General features: G+C 30.9%; 2 protein-coding genes across 5 annotated transcripts; both read right to left on the bottom strand.

Annotated features, from left to right (window-relative positions):
- Positions 1 to 1036: 1036 nt before the first annotated feature.
- On the bottom strand, positions 1037 to 8132 carry LOC129320966 (pathogenesis-related homeodomain protein). 3 transcript variants are annotated; one of them, XM_054966672.1, is made up of 13 exons: positions 7803 to 8132; positions 7263 to 7359; positions 7108 to 7143; positions 5947 to 6524; positions 5098 to 5263; positions 4758 to 4881; positions 4554 to 4666; positions 4104 to 4448; positions 3507 to 3737; positions 3282 to 3371; positions 3013 to 3063; positions 2045 to 2287; positions 1037 to 1491 (listed from the first exon to the last, which is right to left on the bottom strand). In XM_054966672.1, the coding sequence occupies exons 4-13, from the start codon at positions 6486 to 6488 to the stop codon at positions 1240 to 1242; spliced, it is 2157 nt and encodes a 718-aa protein (XP_054822647.1). In that variant the 5' UTR covers positions 6489 to 6524; positions 7108 to 7143; positions 7263 to 7359; positions 7803 to 8132; the 3' UTR covers positions 1037 to 1239. The 3 variants fall into 3 exon arrangements, with proteins under 3 accessions (XP_054822647.1, XP_054822648.1, XP_054822649.1); XM_054966673.1 differs by lacking the exon at positions 7263 to 7359; XM_054966674.1 differs by lacking the exons at positions 7108 to 7143; positions 7263 to 7359.
- A 6101-nt stretch (positions 8133 to 14233) lies between these two features.
- Positions 14234 to 18157, bottom strand: LOC129320562 (uncharacterized). 2 transcript variants are annotated; one of them, XR_008595803.1, is made up of 2 exons: positions 17700 to 18157; positions 14234 to 14497 (listed from the first exon to the last, which is right to left on the bottom strand). XR_008595803.1 is itself a non-coding variant. In XM_054966076.1 (2 exons), the coding sequence occupies exon 1, from the start codon at positions 18027 to 18029 to the stop codon at positions 17751 to 17753; it is 279 nt and encodes a 92-aa protein (XP_054822051.1). In that variant the 5' UTR covers positions 18030 to 18156; the 3' UTR covers positions 14234 to 14497; positions 17726 to 17750. The 2 variants fall into 2 exon arrangements, 1 of the variants encoding a protein (XP_054822051.1); XM_054966076.1 differs by having other exon boundaries at positions 17726 to 18156.
- Between the last annotated feature and the right edge of the window lie 1266 nt (positions 18158 to 19423).

Genomic DNA, 19423 nt, shown 5'->3' on the forward strand with positions numbered 1-19423 from the left:
ATTTATAGTTTAAAAAAATTAAGACTTGTCATCTAACATCAGCAAGTTTTGAATCTGCCCGCCAATTTGATATTTTATATTCTAGTGGTTAGTAGTTTCAAAGCCACCATGAAAAATAACCACAACAATAATAATAAATTTTATTCTATTAGGTGGAATCATCATAAGAAAAGGCAAGCTCTCATTTAAAAAATATAAAATATAAAATATTTTTTAAGGATTAAATAATAAAAAAAATATAAAATATTTTTAATCTTTTAAGATGTAATCATTATCTTTTTTTTCTCCAAAAATACCTTATTAAATAAATCATTTTACATTTATTTTAAGATGAAACACCTTATTAAGTAAAGATAAATATGAAAAGATAGGGTTAATTTAAAAATAAATAATTATTTTATTAGAGGTGAAATTCAATTAAAAATACTTTATATTTTTTAATGAAGGGAATAAAAAATTTATAAATAAAAGATAATTTTCATCACTAGTGAAATTGCTAGAAAAGAAGTGTTTCATCATTATGAGTTGACTTAATTAATAATTAATAAAATCAAGACTTGTCATCTAACATCAGCAAGTTTTAAATTTGCCATCCAATTTGATTTTTTTTATTCTAGTATTTAGTAACTTCGAAGCTTCATTAATAAGAAACAACAACAACAAATTTTATCCCACTAAGGTAGGACAATTCAGGAGAAAAGGTAATAAATTTATAAATAAAAGATAATTTTCATATATTTACTTTAAATATAGATCATATTAAATATTAATGACAAGAATATTGTGGATATTCAAAAACTAGAAGATTTTCTTTTCCATTAGCATACTACCAAACAAGACAAAAATAACTGATAAGATATTTTTATCCTCTTTTGTGGCAAAAAAAGAAGAGGTTGGACCTACATGAGATCCACAAGGTCCCACCTTATTGCTAAATTCAGTAAACACTGGCCTGAAACAAACACACCAGTAAATCTCTTCATAAAATTAACACAATAAAGAGAACATTAGCATGATCCCTATTCAAGAACGATACTTCCAAATAAAGAAATATATATACCATTAACATCAAAATTTGTCATTTTAAGAAAAAAGTGTCCCTATTTTGTATGCTATTCCTTTCATCAAGTAGAACCATATCCAGATAGAATGTCAGCATACAAAAGGTGAGGCAGGAAAAAAATAAAAATAAAATGAAGGACCTACCTGCCTGTAAAAATAGTAAGAATAATTTACAGCTCAACTTTTTTCTTTTAACTCAGCTACGGGTACATATATAACCGAGGGTTCTTTGGATTGGGGTTGTTTTGTGTGACTTCTGATTTTAATAATTTTTTGCTTCATATTCTCTACTCTATTCTTCAGTTTGCTAAGTCTTCCAAATTCTAACTCTGCTGCTTCAGAGTCTCCTTCAAAATTATAAGTTACTTTCCTCTTTTTTGCTTCCAAAAGTTTCTTCAAGCTAACATCGTCACTGAACTCCACCAAGTCCTGAAGAACAAAAGAAAAATATTGCGTTATTTTTCTCAAGGACTTGGGTAGAACTATTTATAATGATGGCCACACTCAATGCTAGCTAGGTCAAATCTGATATAATTTAATTCAAATGCAAACTACCTGATTCTAATGACAAAAGATGTTGCTATTGTTGAGATGTCGATTTCTTATTCAAGACAAGCAAAAAAAACAATATAGAAGAAAAAGCCATGAATCATAATCCGATATTTGGTGCAAAGCCCAGTGGCCTCCGACAACTGGACTTGTAACTATAAACCCTATTGGATACTTCAATTAAAAAACCCATGAATCACAATCAAGTAAATTCGGGTGTTTTTCTTTTCCTTTCTTTCTGTTTTTTAATTGCCAGAATTGGTAAAAGTGAACTGCTAGATGTGATGCAAGCACGTTAGACACACTTCTCAACTGGAACCGCCTAAGACATGTTTGCACACTTTCTCCCATAATTGGCTTGGTTCATTATGTTTGTTCTGCTTGAGAATTAGTGTCAAGTGCACAGAGAAGATGACATATTATAGAAAGGTACCTTGTTGCCATTTTGTTTTGGTTGAAGTGGAGATATCACTTGCTTCCTTTTCTTCAGAGGATTACCGCGGGACGACTTTAAGTGCCTTTTGTGGCTGTCATTCGCGACATTCATCTGGGTGTCAGTCACAGTTACTTTTGAGGTTTCTTTTGATGTCAAATTCTCTATCTCCAGATGTTGCAAACTAGAATCTTTTGGGTTTCTAGAAGCAGTGCTTTGAGGTTGTTCTACTCCTTCTGCTTGCTGTAAAAACATAATAAACTTTTATCAGAGTTTATCGCAAAATAACACCTGAACTTCTCATAACAAGACGTCTGATAAAATTGGTGCCACCAAAGCCTAAATTTCTTGAAACAATGCATGCAAAGCAATAGAACGCAACCCCACAGAAATTGTCAAGCGCCTTCTTCAATGACTACGAGACAATTCCATCAAGAGTTCTAGGCTCCAGTAATTTTCTACTATTTTTGTTTTTTTGGGCCACTTTTCTACCATTCACAAACTATGAGTAATGACTAATGTCATTAAATGTTAAATCGTTAGATCTTCGAAAAAATGGTGTTCCCTATTCAAGGTTACAAAGGTAGATATGTTCTACTCAGCATACTACTCATTTGCCTTTACCGTATAATGACCAAGGAATTTTTCCACATTATCCCAACCTGCATATAGACTAACCTACTTAATATTAGACCAGCGTCACCTAATGACCTTGCATCGAAACAAATTTGAATTTTTTCCAACTGCTGAGAATTTGTTTAATACCGTTTATACAAAGACAGAAGACCAAATTTGGACACAATACTCCTGTTTCTGTCAGAATGACATACAGAAATGATTATTATTAAGAGCTAAACACACCAGAATTTCTGAAACAAAAAGAATCACCTTGAGAAAGGAAAGGGAAGACATGAAACTATTTATTTGTACAAGAAAATGACGGATAAAAATATAGCAATGAAGCTTACCTTTCTGGCTTTAAGTGCTAAGTAACGTGCATTTTTGAACCATTTGCTAACCTGAATTTTCTAACTAATGTCAGCAACCAAAGGTTTGAAGAGATATAAAGCGGCTAGACATAATAAGAAAGGACCGAAAACAGTACAAATAACAGTAGGGAGATGGATGTTATGAAGTTGACTTCAGTGAAATATACATAATGTGTACGCAAAGCAAAAGCCACTTTAAAGTCCCGTGAAGATAGATACAAAATTGATTGGAGATTGAACGTCAGAACCTTATCAGCATCTAGTCCCAACTCTTTTGAAAGACCCTCCTTCACGGATCTTGGAGGAAGTTCATTCTCTGAAAAAGCCTGGCGAAGCTTCTGGCACATTCCATAAGAAAGTGAAAGAACACAAATTAGGGTATACAACACTCATTACCGATAGCAATTGTTCTCAGCTGGAACTCCAATTTGTGAGAACAAAGAAAACATTTCAACAAGTGCAATTAATAGCACCTCAACTGCATGGCGTGGAAGCCTGAAACAAGGCCTTTTACACTGCATGTCTGAAGAAAATTCCTTCATCACATTCTGCACGTTATTGGAACATCTGTTGTCACTTTCATGGAGAGTCATCAGAGTATTCGCAACATCAGATTCTTTTTCTCTTCGCTTTCTTCTGCCTGGACCCCAGTCTTCATCTTCACTAACTTGTTCAAGTGCGGGAGCATCCTTCCCAAACATTTCCTAAAATGAGATTTATTCAAGATTTTTCCATGATGCTAAGATATTTCTTTACTAAACCAGTATCATAACTTCAAAAAAGTGACATCTGAGTACAAATATTGTTAAAAAGTCCTGTGAAGGATGGTAAAATTGACAAGTAAACAAATCCTTTTCAACCTCATTTATGTAAGATCAGGATAATTCTTTTGGCAAGAAAGAGAACCATTTTATCCCTGAAAAGTGACTGGCAAAATGATGGCCTTAAATTTGAGCCATAAACCATGAATATGTCATTAACTTGTAACTTCCATATCACCGACAACTAAACCTATCAACTTCAACCATTGATAACTATGAGACACTCTAGTGATAATTTAATATACTCACATCATATAGTTTCTTGTAGTCAACTGCTTTTCGCTGCCTCCGGCCACATGCTATCTCTCCAGATTCATCAGAATCCATGCAACTATTTACACAGAAAAATTCATGGTCAATGCTTTCCTTTCCTGTTCCAGGAGAACATCCATCGTCTGAATTCCATAGACTGGTAGAACTGCCTGAATCATCAGGCGCATCACCATCAATATCCTCTGCACTGAAATTGTGACTATCCTCTCTCCTTTCAGGATTATAATCATCATCATCAGAATCATCTGATGGCCATTCTTCTTCTGGATTCAGTAAACTAGTATCACCATCAGGTGTGGAAGCTTCTTCCTTGAATACATCCTTAATTTACAAGAGAAAAGATTCCAAGTTACTATTAGGAACACACACACACATTTTATAAGGGAAGAAAAAAACCCAATAATAAAGGAGGTCAAGGTGACTAACCTGCCAAGTGCTGTCTAGGGAGAAATGTGTCCCAAGATGTGCATTTATTGCCTCCAATATTTCCATCTTACATTCACAAAACTCGCAAAACCAGCCCTGATCTCCAGGAGGAACTACAAAGTATAATCAAACAAGTTGATCCCTTAATTAAGTCAGTACAATTTAGGTTCTTAAAAAAGTCAAGAAGCTTGGAAAGGAACTCACTGTTTTCAGTGTCCAACGGAGGATCAAGACATTTTTGGTGAAAAGCACGGTTACAGGTGCCATCACAAAGTATAATATCATTATCAGGGAAAGCTTCACGCAATTTGCACTTTGCACAGAATATCTGGATTTATTTAAAAAAAAAATGAATGTACAGGTTTTTAAATTGAACCTACCTTTATCCATACAACTGGCATACTACAAAGTAGTAGTAATAACAATGACTAAAATAATTTTAGTAATAGGTGGAAAGCAATAGTGACAAATTGTGAGCCAGACAATGTAGAAAGCTTTAACAGCATAATATTTTTAAGTAATCGAAGCATTGATACATGCTCACATGTTCATGGTAAACAGATCCATCTGGAGCAATGACAGAGCCCTCAATGCTACCCACCGAACTAAGAGTATCCAACTGGTGAATGGCATCCCGAATACTAAGCTTACAGTGTAAAATCTGCTTCCGAGCTCTTAGCAACTCCTTTTCTGGCTTGATCTTCTCTTGACTGTTATAATCAATTCCGTGATAAGAAAATATCAGTGACAATAGTCACTATAAGGAGATAGTCAATTTCATAAAAAGAAAATATCAGCCATAGAGACATTTATCATGGGAAATTTCATGTTGAAAAAACAGCTATTTTACAATTTTACTAGAAGAATTTATATAGTCCACTAGAATGCTAGACAATTCATATGATTTTTCATCGACAAATAGAAATGTTTGATCTTTTCACAAGTTGCTTATTATCATTTTTCTTTGAATCAACAAAGAAAATATATGATAATAGACGAGAACCAAACACAAGTTATCAACTTTATTGATCAGAAAGATGCAATGTAGTATTTACATTTTATTTAGCATGTAAATCAGGGGCATAAAAACCCCAGCAATTGCCATATTCAAACAAAATGTAATGATGCATTTCAAGCACCGGCAAGTTAAGTATATCATTTTTATTAGGATTTAATGCTCTCAAGTCTCAATTCATCCATGAGAAAAATTTCAACAATATCTTGATGTCATGTGAAGAATATACTTTTTTACTCATATGTGACTCCAATTATGTCATCATTGTCATCATGATAAGATTTTTCTGGTTTTGAAGCACAGAAGGATCTTTAATTTAACAATAAAAAAGGTACAGGACACATTCGAAAGAAATTACTAAAGGAAAATTTCCCGTACCTCTGACCTTTCCAACCTTCTCCAGAATAAGCATCAATAAGGTTCTGCTCCCGCTTTATTTTAATTAGAAGATACCTTAGTCTCCTCTGCAGGCGTGAAGCATCATCAGGATCCACACTGTTTCTTTGACTTTTCTTTTTTCTCCTTCTCCTTTTAAGCTTCTGAATATTTACCTCCCCATCAACATCTTTACCCTCTTTCTTAGAGCCAAGAGAAGCTTTTTCACTTTGAGGCTTTGATGAGCCGGGCTTCTGTGATGGATTTCCATCGGTTTTATGTAGACCTTTTCTAATGATCAAGTTTTTACTTGAAAATTCCTTGCTTGGGTCCTCCTTAGAAGAGTCAGTGACTGCCTTCCTTGATGTATTTGCGCCAACTCTATGTGAATGAGATTTTGGTTTTAATTTATGCTTCTTCACTTGGGATTTTGGGCTGCAGGTTTTGAATCTCAATGATGAGCATGGCTTCAACTCAGATTGTGCATTTGAATGTTTGTATTTTCCAGATCCTCTGAGATTTACATTCTTCTCACTATGCCGCATATTAATTTATGATGCACCAGCACTGAAAAGTAAGGCCTAAAAGAAAATAAATATTAACTAATTATCAAGATAAATTTGAAACATGGGTTCAAACAAATCTTAGAGAAAAAGGTATATTTGATTATAAATGATCAATGGAATTCTACACCGACCATAAATGCTGTAATTAACACAAACATAAAAGCCAAAAAAAATCATATGTACGGCTAGTTCAAGCAAAAATGCTTGTTTAGAAGACTGAAGAACTCCCTAAATATGTAGTGAAGCATCAACGAGCAAGTCCTAACCTAAACATCTCTTTGGTTGCAATTTAAAGGGTTGGCAGTTTACTGCATTTTTTTGTGGGGCTAAAGCAAGTGCAAGTCCAGGACAGGAAATTAAATTGGAATTTGCAGTATCTGGTTAATTTTTGTGGGTGAGCATTTGAGTAAACTACATCTCTTTTTCTTACCATAAAAAAACTATCAAAAGATATAACATTTCTGTCTCATCAAAAATCAAACGTGTTCTTCAGAATTTAGTAATCTCTCGTACAACCAAGATCAGGAATTTTCAGCTGGCGCTGATAGCATTGTCATATTACTTCATTTTTACAATGACACTCGGAAAGAACTGGTACCTGAAACAACAGTCTTTCTTCTTCTTCTTCTTCAACCTATGTTTAATTCATCAATGCAAATCCACCAAAAAGTAAAAATATGAAGGAAACGAAAAATTTACTCTGGAAATGACTTAGATATAATGATCATTAGAGAACCAATTTAGATTATTTACAGAGATGAGAATGGCTTTAGGTTGCAGGAAAACTGGATATGGGAACGGGAGGTAAATTGACTCCGGAACATTGGTGATCCATGAAGCCCCAGTAAATCTTGAAAAAGAATAAACGGAAAAATTATACAAAAATTGAGATCGAAGCATGTTATATCAAGCAAATTTGGTTCATTGCAAGGTAGCTGCAGTCAAGCATTCGCAATAAGTAAAGCATTGCATGGTCATTGTTCGGAGTGAGACCAAGACGAGCAATGAATCTTTAATAATTCAGTGAAGAAGAAAACTCGAGATATGTTGTTTAAGACCTTGATCACTATAAAAACCAAGAAAACCATCAAATGAGAAATCATCACTTTCATCAATACGAGTGACAACTTACAAGCACTAGTGATTTGAAACTATTTCCCCCCAAATTACAGTAGGGAGCCAGGCTAATACTTTGATATCAACAAGCAAAACCCGCATAAAAAAAAAAAAAGTACTAAGTTGAAGCAAAAAGAAGAAGCCGACATAGTACAAAGTCAAGCAGGGGGAACTAACCGGTAATAGAAGAGGATTATTGCGGAGGATCTGAAGTTTGAACAGCTCTGAAGCTACTTCACATAATGTATTATGAAAAGGGAAGAGGAAGAAACTGTGAGACTAGTTAGAAAAAGTTGGGGGGATTGATTCAATATGCGAAGTATGATTGGTTGAGTGATGTATTCGAATCTGAAAATTAGGGTTGAGAACTCCAATGTTGGTGCTGAGGCAGGCAGTCGCCGGCGACGGTCAGCCTCTTCCCGAAGCACAGGCAACGGTCTGGTTGTGAGTCTCTCTCTCTCCTTTATTCATTCATGAATTTGATTTTGGTTTTGGCCTTTCTTTCTCTGACAGAATCACAAGGCAATGTATTGTTTGATTGTTTCACCTTTGTCCATTCCCAATACTAACCGTAATTGCAGCTTTACCATCAACCAAAGCATATTGTGCTCTTATAGGTAAAATCAAATCAAAATGATAAATTGATTTTGAACCTTCAATTCTACATTTTTTTTAATTTTTAATTAATATGAATGTGAATTTTTTAATATATCATCTTCACATATTCTATCCGTTTCTATATATATATATATATATATATATAAAACAATAATTATATCATACAATTTAAGTAAATCAGTTAACAATAATAATTATATTAAAAAATAAAAAAATTGAAGTAAAATATTCTTGTATTTAATAGAAATAAAGCTGCATTACTTATAGATGAAAATTATGAATTTATAAGAGACAATTTAAAAACAAAGAGAATTACATTGAAATTTTACATAAGGAAATTAATTACTGTAAGGTTCATTGATAACTGAATCAAATCACATTAATAACACAACCAGTTATCAATACAGTTTAGTTCAATTGTCAATGAATTTTATAATCATTAATTTTTTTTTTGTGAAACCTGAGTGTAATTCTCCCTTTAAAAATTTATAATAAATACTTATTGAGATACATAATTTTGTGTATAAAGAAAAACAAAACAATAAGAAATAGTTTCTTTTATATATACTATAAAAAACATAATTATTTTCCAATATATAATAATGTAAAACATAAAGCGGATAAAAAATGTCATCATTTAAAATTTATAAATAAAATCTAAAAATTCTTCTAATACATGGAGATTGTATTTAATATATAATATATAATAAGTTTACGTCTTACTCCCTCTGTCCAAAAATGTAAGATATTTTTTAAGAAGTTAAATGTTAAAAAATATAAGGCATTGTGTTCCGAGATATAATCATTACTTTTTTTTCCAAAAGTACCTCTATTAATAGTGACTTTATATTTATTATATGGTGTTTAATATGGGAAAATACGAAAAGATAAAGTTAGTTTGAAAGTAGATAACTACTTTATTAGGGGATAATATTCAATTAAAAATATCTTATATTTTTTAAAGTAGAGAATATAATTTTATCCTTTGAAATGGAAGAACTAATATTTTAAATGATTAAAAATATAGAAATAAAATTGTATTAAGTTAAAGTTTAAGAGAAAAGAGTGCTAATCAAATAAAAAGTTATGAGATTAAACTGGCATTTAATCAAAGTTTAAGATTTGAGTTTTAATCGTATTCAAATTATATCAACTAGATGATTGATTTTTAAAAAAAATAAAGAATTAACATTGTTGTTGTGAACGTAATAAATAGAGATAGTCAGGCAATTTAAAAGAACACGAAAACTTAATAAATGCACTGTATGAAAAAAAAAAAGAGAGAGAGAGAGAGACTTAAAAACAGAAGAACACAAACTTAAAAACAGAAGAACACAAACTTCGAAGTAAATATTAAAATCACAATAACACTGATCGCTCAGTGTCACTTCCAAGGACTTGGGAATTTGGTTCTTTGCTCCTTGGTGGGAAGATCCACGGGGCATATTACTCGGCTTGCTAAAGAGTTTGAATTATTGAGCTTCAGGGGAGAGAGGGTGGATGAATTTGAATATTGGTCATGAATGGCATATCTCTGCAACTTCAAATTGTAGCAATGCAAAAGATTACTTTGAAATTTGAATAAAAATTAGTAAAAATGTTTCAAATATAAAAAATGCAATTTGAAAAAATAAATACTATTAATTAATTAAGTGTATGTTTAATTCCACAGAGAAAACCTCCAAAACCATTTTTGGATTAAAGCAGTGATTTTATAGTTTCCAATGTGAAACTAGATGTAACTTTAATAATTACCCCGTCTATTTTAAATTATAAGATATTTTTATATAAACTTTTATTTTCTCTAGATCAAAATATAAGTTATAATCAACTAATTCATAATTTATAAATAATGTTAGTTGAAACCTTAAATTTTTAAAAATGTCTATATCTTTTCATTTATACTCCTATTAAATATCCTACATAAAAGTTTTGAGAATAGTAATTAAAATTCAAGTGCTTGATTTTTTCAAAAAGAGTAATAAATAAAATAAGAATATATTTGAAAAATAAATATAAAATTTATCCAATGCCTTATATTTTGGACTAAATAAAGCTTTTACAATATATTTTATATCGTGATTTAGAAGGAATACACATTAATAAATCTCATTAAATATACTTAACAACTTTATTTTTTTAAAATAAAAATATAAACTTTCAAAAAATACCTTCACTGAATATATTGAAAATAGAGAGTGACAAAAATTAAATAGAAAAATAAAGGATAATATTGGAATAAATATATTTAATGAAATTTTAGTTTTCTTAAAGTATTTTACATTTTAGGATGCTAAATTTTCTCTTAAATGTGTTTTATAGTTTGAGATGGAGAGAGTAGATTACAATACACTCCCTCCAATTTTTATTATTAGAGAAACTATCATTTTTTACTTATATTTTTTTATAAGTAAAATAACTCATTTCAATAAATATTTATTGTACGTTTTCTAAGTCACCCTCATAATTTATACTTATGAGAAATAATTAATATATATTTATGTTGATTAACACAGGATAATTTAATTTATTTTTTTATTTTTAGATATAATTATTATATTTACCTAACTTTTTTAAACTGTGCAATGTAATTTTTTTTATCTTATACATAAAAATAAGTAGAGTATATGATTGAGTAATTAAATATTTTTCACCGACTTGATTTCATACCAATATTATTAATATATAGAATATTTCTTCCTATCCATATTACAGGGTGCTTTTTACAAGAATTTTTTAGTCATTGATATAAGACATTTGATAGAGTTAGAGCTAATAATTCGAATAATCCTGAATAAACCTTAAAAAAATTCAAGGCCAAGCTTAGCAAATTATTTTTTTAATAGGTCAAAAAAATTTGAGCCAAACTCAATCGAGTTCAATATTCGCTCAAATACTCAAGGAAAAAATTAATTTTTAAAAAGGGTATAAAATATATTTGCCTACATTGTTATTAATAGTCTCTTAAAAAATTAAAAATGTTCACATCATTAAATTTTTAATATTTTTTAATCTATAAAAATATTATTTAAAAGTTATTTTAACTTTGATTTTTGAACTTCAAAACCCAAAAAAATTTGGAGCCTCCTAATTTTTATGTATCATAAAAAGTATATTTTATTTTTTTGATAAAAAATTTATTTTAAAGTGAAAAAATTCAATTTTTATTCCACTAATAATTCAGGTATTCGAGCCAACTCGAAAAGGTCAGAGTCGGGCTTGATTATTTGAACTTTTTTATACAATCAGGCTCACTTGAATTATCAGTTTTAGATGGGATATTAATTATATTTTTTTAATATTATCCTTATTCAAACCCATTAACTATGATGAAGAATATAATGCAAATTTGAAAAAAAATCATTTAAATCGGTATAAAATTAAAAGTTTGTTCTGTTTTTAATAACATTAATGATTTAATCATCTCTCTTAAGTTCTAGTGGAATATTTAAAGAAGTCTTATAATAGAGAAAGAAAAGAGTAGATAAATTGTTTCTCCTGCAAGCTATTGAAATCCGCAATCCTAAATATACTTACAAATGGCGAATAACAAGTCTTCATACATAAGATAACTACATGTCCAAATCTTGAATGTGAAAGTACTAGTTAAGTTAATAGAAACCCATATCAACTAAGTTATAATATGATTGGTTTTATAAAATGCTCTTCACTGAACCATGAACATAGCTAGTCAACTACATACATTGTGGAGAGTTTGTCGCTCTCTAAAAGCTTATGTAAGAAAAATCATATTTGTTTAAAATTGTCGGCCCCACTTCTCCAAATTAAATAAGCAGAATATTAGTGAAATGACATTAAACTAACAAGTCGTTAGGTAGAATTATTTCTTCTGCAATGAACAAATGATGATATGAAGATTGAAGACATATTGATTTGAATAAAAATTAGAAAACAAAAGAAAAAATCTTGAAGCCCACAACAAAAGTAAATGAGAAATGATTGATCTTTCCATCATAAGTAGAGAGTAAGTCATTTAGGATCTTATGCTTCTTGATTATTTTTTTTAATTACTCACAAGGATTCTTTTATTAGAGATAATCATGTTCAAGTATGGTTGGACATTAAATATGAGTATATTTTTTAATATGAATTTGAACTTTAGTTTTTGATGTTGTAAAAGAGTAGACCCTTTCATTAAATTCGACTCATATTATTTATACCTCTTGATTATTATTTTCAAAATATAGCCAGTTTCAAAGTTCATTGCTCCAATCAGGCCTTAAATTGTAATTTATCTTTTGAGAGTCTAAATGGCTTAAAGTGCTGGTATTTTCTCTATTTTAGTTTACAAAAATAAAATATTGGTATTTCGCTAACAAATTATTGTTTTTCTCTCAATAATGTCCAAATCACATGAACGAGTCTTTAAATATAATCGTGCATTCTTTTTATCAATGCTTACTGTGAAAAAAAAAGAGTAAATTATAATTACACTTTTCTGTTGAAAATTTGAAAGTATAATTGAATTTCCTATTTTCTTACACAGATTATAACTATATAACAAATATTAAATAATTTGGCCAAGTGTGTGTGTTTGTCAAGTATCTGTACATAAACCAAATTAAAAACAACCGTTTATGTAGTACCAAACCTAGGAAGGAAAAATTATCAAAGATGATAATGCGTATGGAAGAAACAATGCAATCCTATTCTGAAACTCATGCAGGTGAAAAAGCTCCAAGTTTCATCCCTAGTGACAAACAAATAATATCTCACAAACTCAATGTAACTCACAGCCGATACATTGTTATTTGAATGACGCGTTTTCAAAATGTACCAAACTAATAACCATTTGATTGTAAATTAAATCTATTCATCTCATTTGCTTTTAAGTCTGGCCGTATTGATGATGCTTTTAAATTATACTAATAATCATTTATTTATTGTGTTGTAGAAAATTTAATTTAATACTTTTAACCAAAATCGAAGAGAAAATTTGATTTAATCCATTATTTATATTTTTATTATATATTTTTTATAAAAATTCTACATGTATAAAAAATATTTAGAAGACAATCTAATTATATAAATTGAATTATAAAAATTATGTAATTAATTCTAAAGTCATATAATCATTTAATAAAAATGTAAAAGTTCTTACTTTTATTTATTTGAAGAAAAAATGTAAGAATTTTAACTTTCATGGATTAAAAAATTTAATTGGTTAAACTATAAGGACTCAAATAAAACAAAATAATTGTAAGAACTTAATTTAAAATTAAGTAAAACTGTAAAAATTTGTAAATATGTTTTTTTTAAAAAAAGAAAAACTATAGATTTAAGAGCATTATGCACCTTAGACATTTCAGCTTCTAAAAGGTTACTGCACCCTAAAAGAGTAATATTTCAAATGTTCCAGCGTCCTCATCCCACATGATAAGCATGCTTAGCTAACCAATTCGCACGAGTTCACTTCTCAAAAGGTATGCTCCCTGGAAACAATAATCAAAATTTATAGGCAACCGCTACAATTGATTGAGATTGACGATTGAAAAATCAAACTGGTCAGACCACCAATTAGTCAAGTTAACAACTTGGTCAACCTAAAAAAACTATTTGAAAAGTTAGGCCAAATTAGGCCATCTTTTAGACTGAGACCTAAATTAAGCCAGAAAGATCTAATCCTTAAAAACTAGACGGCTAAAAAAATACCTTTTTTATTGTCTTTGATCAGTTTTTTTTTAAATGACCTATTTTTTAATAATTTGACGTTATTTGTATCATATAGCTGGCTAAGCCATGAGAAATTTAAAATATTTAATTTTATTTTTAAATTAAATAACAATTTTGTATTTATTTCTCATATTTAAATATTATCATATATATAATTTTTTTTATTTAATCATTAAATCACAAGTTCGACCATTCGTCTAACTTGATTGAACCATGTAAACCGTAAACCTCTAGCCTTTTTGATTCAACATCGACCTGATTCTGAAAACATTGATTGAGATATGTAACACCTAAAATTGTGTAAAGTAACAGCAAGATAATGTCCTCTCGTTAACAGAACATGAGGCCACAAGCAAAACCAAAGTTATAGTCTTATGCCACACATTGCATTGACATTTTGGAGCAGGAAAACTGAATCACTGTATCAAATAGATCTTATTTAATCATCTAAAAGATGTCATACATTGAAGGTGACAGCATCTTTCAGCCCTGATTTCCCTGATTCTAAAACCAAAAGAAAATTAAGCAAGACGACCACCTCCCATTCAACAAACAGGATCCTGAAAGAAAGAAAAGAAAAGCCCAAAGGCCAAATGACTTTATTTACAAATCATATAATATAAAACAGGCCATAAAGAGGAAGGAGGAGGAAATTATTAAGGAGCATTGCAAATATTGTCCCAAGATGCACAAATATGCCAAAATGACCTTCATATCTGTATCTGATATGCATCCACCACAGATACTTGCACAGTATCAATGAGTACGCCCTTATATGATGTTTCACCAGGTTTTGTTCTAAAATATTCCAAATCATAGTAATGCATTTTAAGAAACAACATGTAATGCAATGCAATAAGAGATGATTTTTTTCTTTTTTTAAAGAAAAGTTTGTTTTGTTTCCTGAAACCGCAATAGTTCTTCATGAGTATTCTTCTTGTCTTTGCCAATATCACCTCAAAGGAATAAAACCAAATGCAAAAAGGAGCAAAAGAAAGTGATAGTAAGAAAGGGAAAGACAAGTATACCCGATCCTTTCAACTCTATAGACTATACCTATTCTTCCCAATACATCATGTTTGAGTCTGTTTGAGCCTGAGGGTTTTATTGGAGTTTCATATCGGTCTGTTCATTCTTCATTGTCCAGATTTCTTCATTCTTCTTTAGTCTTGCATTCTTCTTCACTTTACTGGCTTTGTAGCACTCCGTTGTAAATTGTTTAAGTTGTTGAGTACAAACACCCACTAGCATTTCATAGATTGCCATATCTCTGACATTGTACTCCCTCCAGTTTAAATTGCAAGATATTTTTTTCCCAGCTAAGCTTGGTCCAAAATGTAGGACACTTAGTACTTTTGGAAATTATTTTTCTAAATTTAACCTTGTATTAATTAATGTGGCCGTGAAAAACATGATCTGACTAAACACTTCTTCTCACTCTTCATAATATAGGAGTTAAGGGCAAAAAGGGAAAGATATGAGATTTTTTCATGGAAGTAAGGAAATAACTACTTTTATTGATATGTGAAATATGGTTGGAAGTATATTACAATTTGGACCAAAGGAGGTGTCTTCTTGAGTATTGTCTACCTTAACACTCTCCCTATCTCTCCAACAAATAAATTGCAAAAGAAAAAAGAACTTTGCTCTCTAACATAAGATACTAAAATTAGAATCTTCCAAATTATGGGCTTTCGAAGCTAGTTATAAAAAACAACAAGCCTTTAGTCTAAAACACTTCACAGAACAGTTACCATCACAATATTACTGACATACAACAACCACGTGTGATGGAACTTGGGTAAAAAACATGGTATTGAAACACGGACTGAACCGGCTGGGTCAAACCGGAAACCGGTGATCCGGTCCCTTGTCCGGTCTGCGTTTACTCCAAAACCAGTGAGGGAATGAACCGGTGTAACCAGCTATAACCTGGTGGGTTGACTGGGTTATTATTTTTTCAGACAAAACCTCTAAAACGACATCGTTTTGGGGGATTTTTTTTCATTTTTTATTTTCCAGAGCGCTGAGTTCAGAAATAAGATAACAAAAAAAACTGAAACTGAAGTCAAAAAATGAAAAATTAGAGGCAGAGCACGCTAAGTCCAATCCAGATTTCAAAACAGCATTCAGTTCGGCCTTTCATTTGTGTCTCTCCTTTCTCGCCCTCACCTAATCGGCATCTCTTCTCTAGCTCAATCTCGTCTCTTCTCCAGGCTCCAGCTCTATTTCCGTATCTACTGTCTTCGTCTCTTTTCTAGCTTAGTCTCTGACTCTCCGTCTCTTCTCCAACTCTATCACTGTCTCTTCTCCAACTCAATGTCTGTCTCTTCTCCAGCTCTGTCTCCATCTCTTTTCTAAACTTTTGAGATTGAAGGGTTGTAATTGTAAGAATAAATATTTAAAGTGTTGTATTTTATTATGGTTAGACTTTTGAATGGTTGGATTTGGTTGAATGTTTTTATAATTAATGTCTTTTTATTTAAATTGTATTATTTTAATCATGACCGATTTGCCACCAGTTCAACCTTCAATTCAACCTTGATTGAACCATTAACCCGTGACCCAGTGCTATGACTGGTTCAATGACCGGTTCAATGACCGGTCCGGTTTTACGTACCTTGGTAAAAAGTAAAAAAAAAAACTAAATTCCTTCACGACTTTCAACATATCCAAGTTCAAAATGTGTTCCAATAAATTACCCAAGACTAGTTATCTTCTGCAATTCAATGAGTCCATCTTTGAATCACAACCAAGACAGTCTATTAAATGAAGCATGAAAAATCATGATTCATAAGCATGGGAAGCTGGGAAAAAATTTTAAAAAAAAACATAACTTTAGGTCCTTATACTTTACTTGAGTTTTGCTATAGGTCCCCACACTTATTTTTTGGTGTTTCAAGTCCCTCCACTTTTGTTTTTTGGTGTTCTAAATCCCTTTAACACTGCTCATGGAGAGAGTTAGAATACTGAAAAATAAAAGTGGAGAGACTTGAAATACTTAAAAAAAAAAAAGTATAGGGATCTATAACAAAACTTGAACAAAGTGTAGGTTTTTCTAAAAATAAATAAAATCCAAGATGAGCCTAACAAAACAAGAATCTACAATAAAATTAGCCACCCTCTAACCCACGATATTTGGAGCAAGTGTTAGTGTCCTGAATCAGGTTGAATTATATCAATGTGGGGAAAAAAAAAATTAAACTTTCAAGTAGAACGGTTAACAATATGACATAATGTCATGCCGATGAATCTCCTAAGGGTAATATTGAAAAGAAAATAATAATAATAATAATAATTTATAAACCATTCCATTCCTTCATTTCTAAAGTATCTCAGAATCCCAGAGAACAGAGAACGAAATGTAACTTTCCATTCCACCCTTTCCCTTCTCATTCCATTCTATATCTTTATAGATACTTTCATTTCACTTGTTACTCAACTCCGCAACATAACCTAAACTAAAGATCTAGAGGCATAAGCAAGTTTTAATCCACTTCATTTCAAGGCACCTAAATCAGAAACCAGAATGGTTCGGAATCCGTATCAGCCTATACATTTTGCTACCAAAAGAAAGCTCCATAAATCAAAACTCTTACAAGGAACAAGAACACAGATAGTCTGTATGTGAAATTGAAATCCATAGCATAAATCCAATTTGACCACCCCAACGACAAAACATATGAATCAATCATCAATCATCAATCTAAAAGAAAGCATCTGAAAAAACTGAAACTTCATCGCAGCAACCGAATCAATCACCGTTTGAAATTCATGGAGACGCACACCTGAAGCAATAGACGACGGATAAAATCAGTGTCCACCGTGACCATGCTGCTTTTCGTGTTCCAGATGCTCAAGGTGGCGGCGTTCATGGGGGAGGGCGACGAGGTAGGAGAAGATCATGCCTCCAAAGCAAACATGATAGAGCGGCTGGATGGAGTCGGTTTCTATGTACTTGGCGCGATAGTTATCCAATCCTCTCCGAACAGCCTTCTTGACGTAGTCGACGGACAACAGTGGCTTCACATGTTGGGGCAGATCCTTCACCCTCATACCTTTGATCTCATGGTAGAAGTTTCTCATCGCCATTGTATCCGATGGATTGAAGAGGTTGGAATCGCAGGTGAAGAACCCTAGCCCCGTGAATGCGTAAATGGTCCGAATTTAGCCACGTTTTTTTTTTTTTTTCGTTTCCCCTCTTTCCCCCTACCCCTAGTGAGAACGGGAAACTTCAAGAGGCTCCGGGCTATTTGACCCAAAAAAAGAAGGCGACGGGCTAACCGGCAATAACAATAATTTTATTAAAAAAAAAAAAGAGGGGGGGAATTCTTTAGTCCACACAATTACAGAAAATACCATAAAGTCCTGCCAATACACAAATTATTTTACAATGCCAAGATCCTTAGATGTAATTAATTTTTGGGTTAAAAGTTCTTTTTGGCTCAACTATTTTCATGTGATGCAATTTTCCCTTCAACATTTGAAAACAGTGTATTAAACATTCTATTATTAAAAAGGTTAACTTTTACTATTATTTTACTTGAAAATTACATAAAAGAATCTAAAATTATATATGTAAGAACCCATAAAATTACACAAAATTATCCTATAAGAAAATTAGCATGAACTAAGTCTCCTAAATTACATGCACGTGATGAGATGCAAATATTATTTCATGCCCACGTACATGGCCCAAATACAATTTTGACCAATTATTATAAGAATTTAATCAATATTAGTTTTTTATAGGATATTTATTTGTAATTTTATGAGTCATTTTTTTTATATTTTTTTGGCCCACTTTAGTATTTTCTTGGTCAACTAACTAACAATTAAAGTCACTCTCTCCGTTAAAAAATATAAGACATTTTTTAAGAAGTTTGATATTAAAAAATTTAAAGCATCTTTAATGTTTCAAGGTGTAATCATTGTCTTTTTTTTTTTAAGTGCTCATAATGAATAAATTACTTTATATTTATTTTAGAGTAAAATAACCCATTAAATAGGGGTAAATATAAAAAGATTGTGTTAGTTTGAAGACAAGTAACTACTTTATTAGGAGATATAATTTGATTAAAAATATTTTATATTTTTTAATAAAAGAAGTAGCTTTTTTAATAGTAGAGTATCCAGTGCATATTTTCAAATGTTAAAAAGGAAATTATATCACATGTAAATTTAAAATACCAGACACACTTAAACAATAGCTGTAAGACAAAAGCACAATCGAACTCTTAATTTTTTAAATACATTTATCAAATACCCTCCTTTAGGGTATTTTTTATTGTTGTGTGGAACTTTGAAATAATTTTTCCACATTTTTAGGTACAACGAGATTTTTTTTAATAAAATCAAATGGAAATTAGTGGAACAGAATATAGCTAATTGTACACTAAAAAATTGAAAAGAAATAGGTATGTTTGGTTTTTGTTTTCAAAAAGTATTTTTTATATCAAAAATAATAAATAAAATTATTTGGGTAA

Source organism: Prosopis cineraria, unplaced genomic scaffold (genome assembly GCF_029017545.1).
Source record: "Prosopis cineraria cultivar Desert tree isolate PC_DT_omini unplaced genomic scaffold, ASM2901754v1 PC9, whole genome shotgun sequence".
Classification (NCBI taxonomy): Eukaryota; Viridiplantae; Streptophyta; class Magnoliopsida; order Fabales; family Fabaceae; genus Prosopis; species Prosopis cineraria.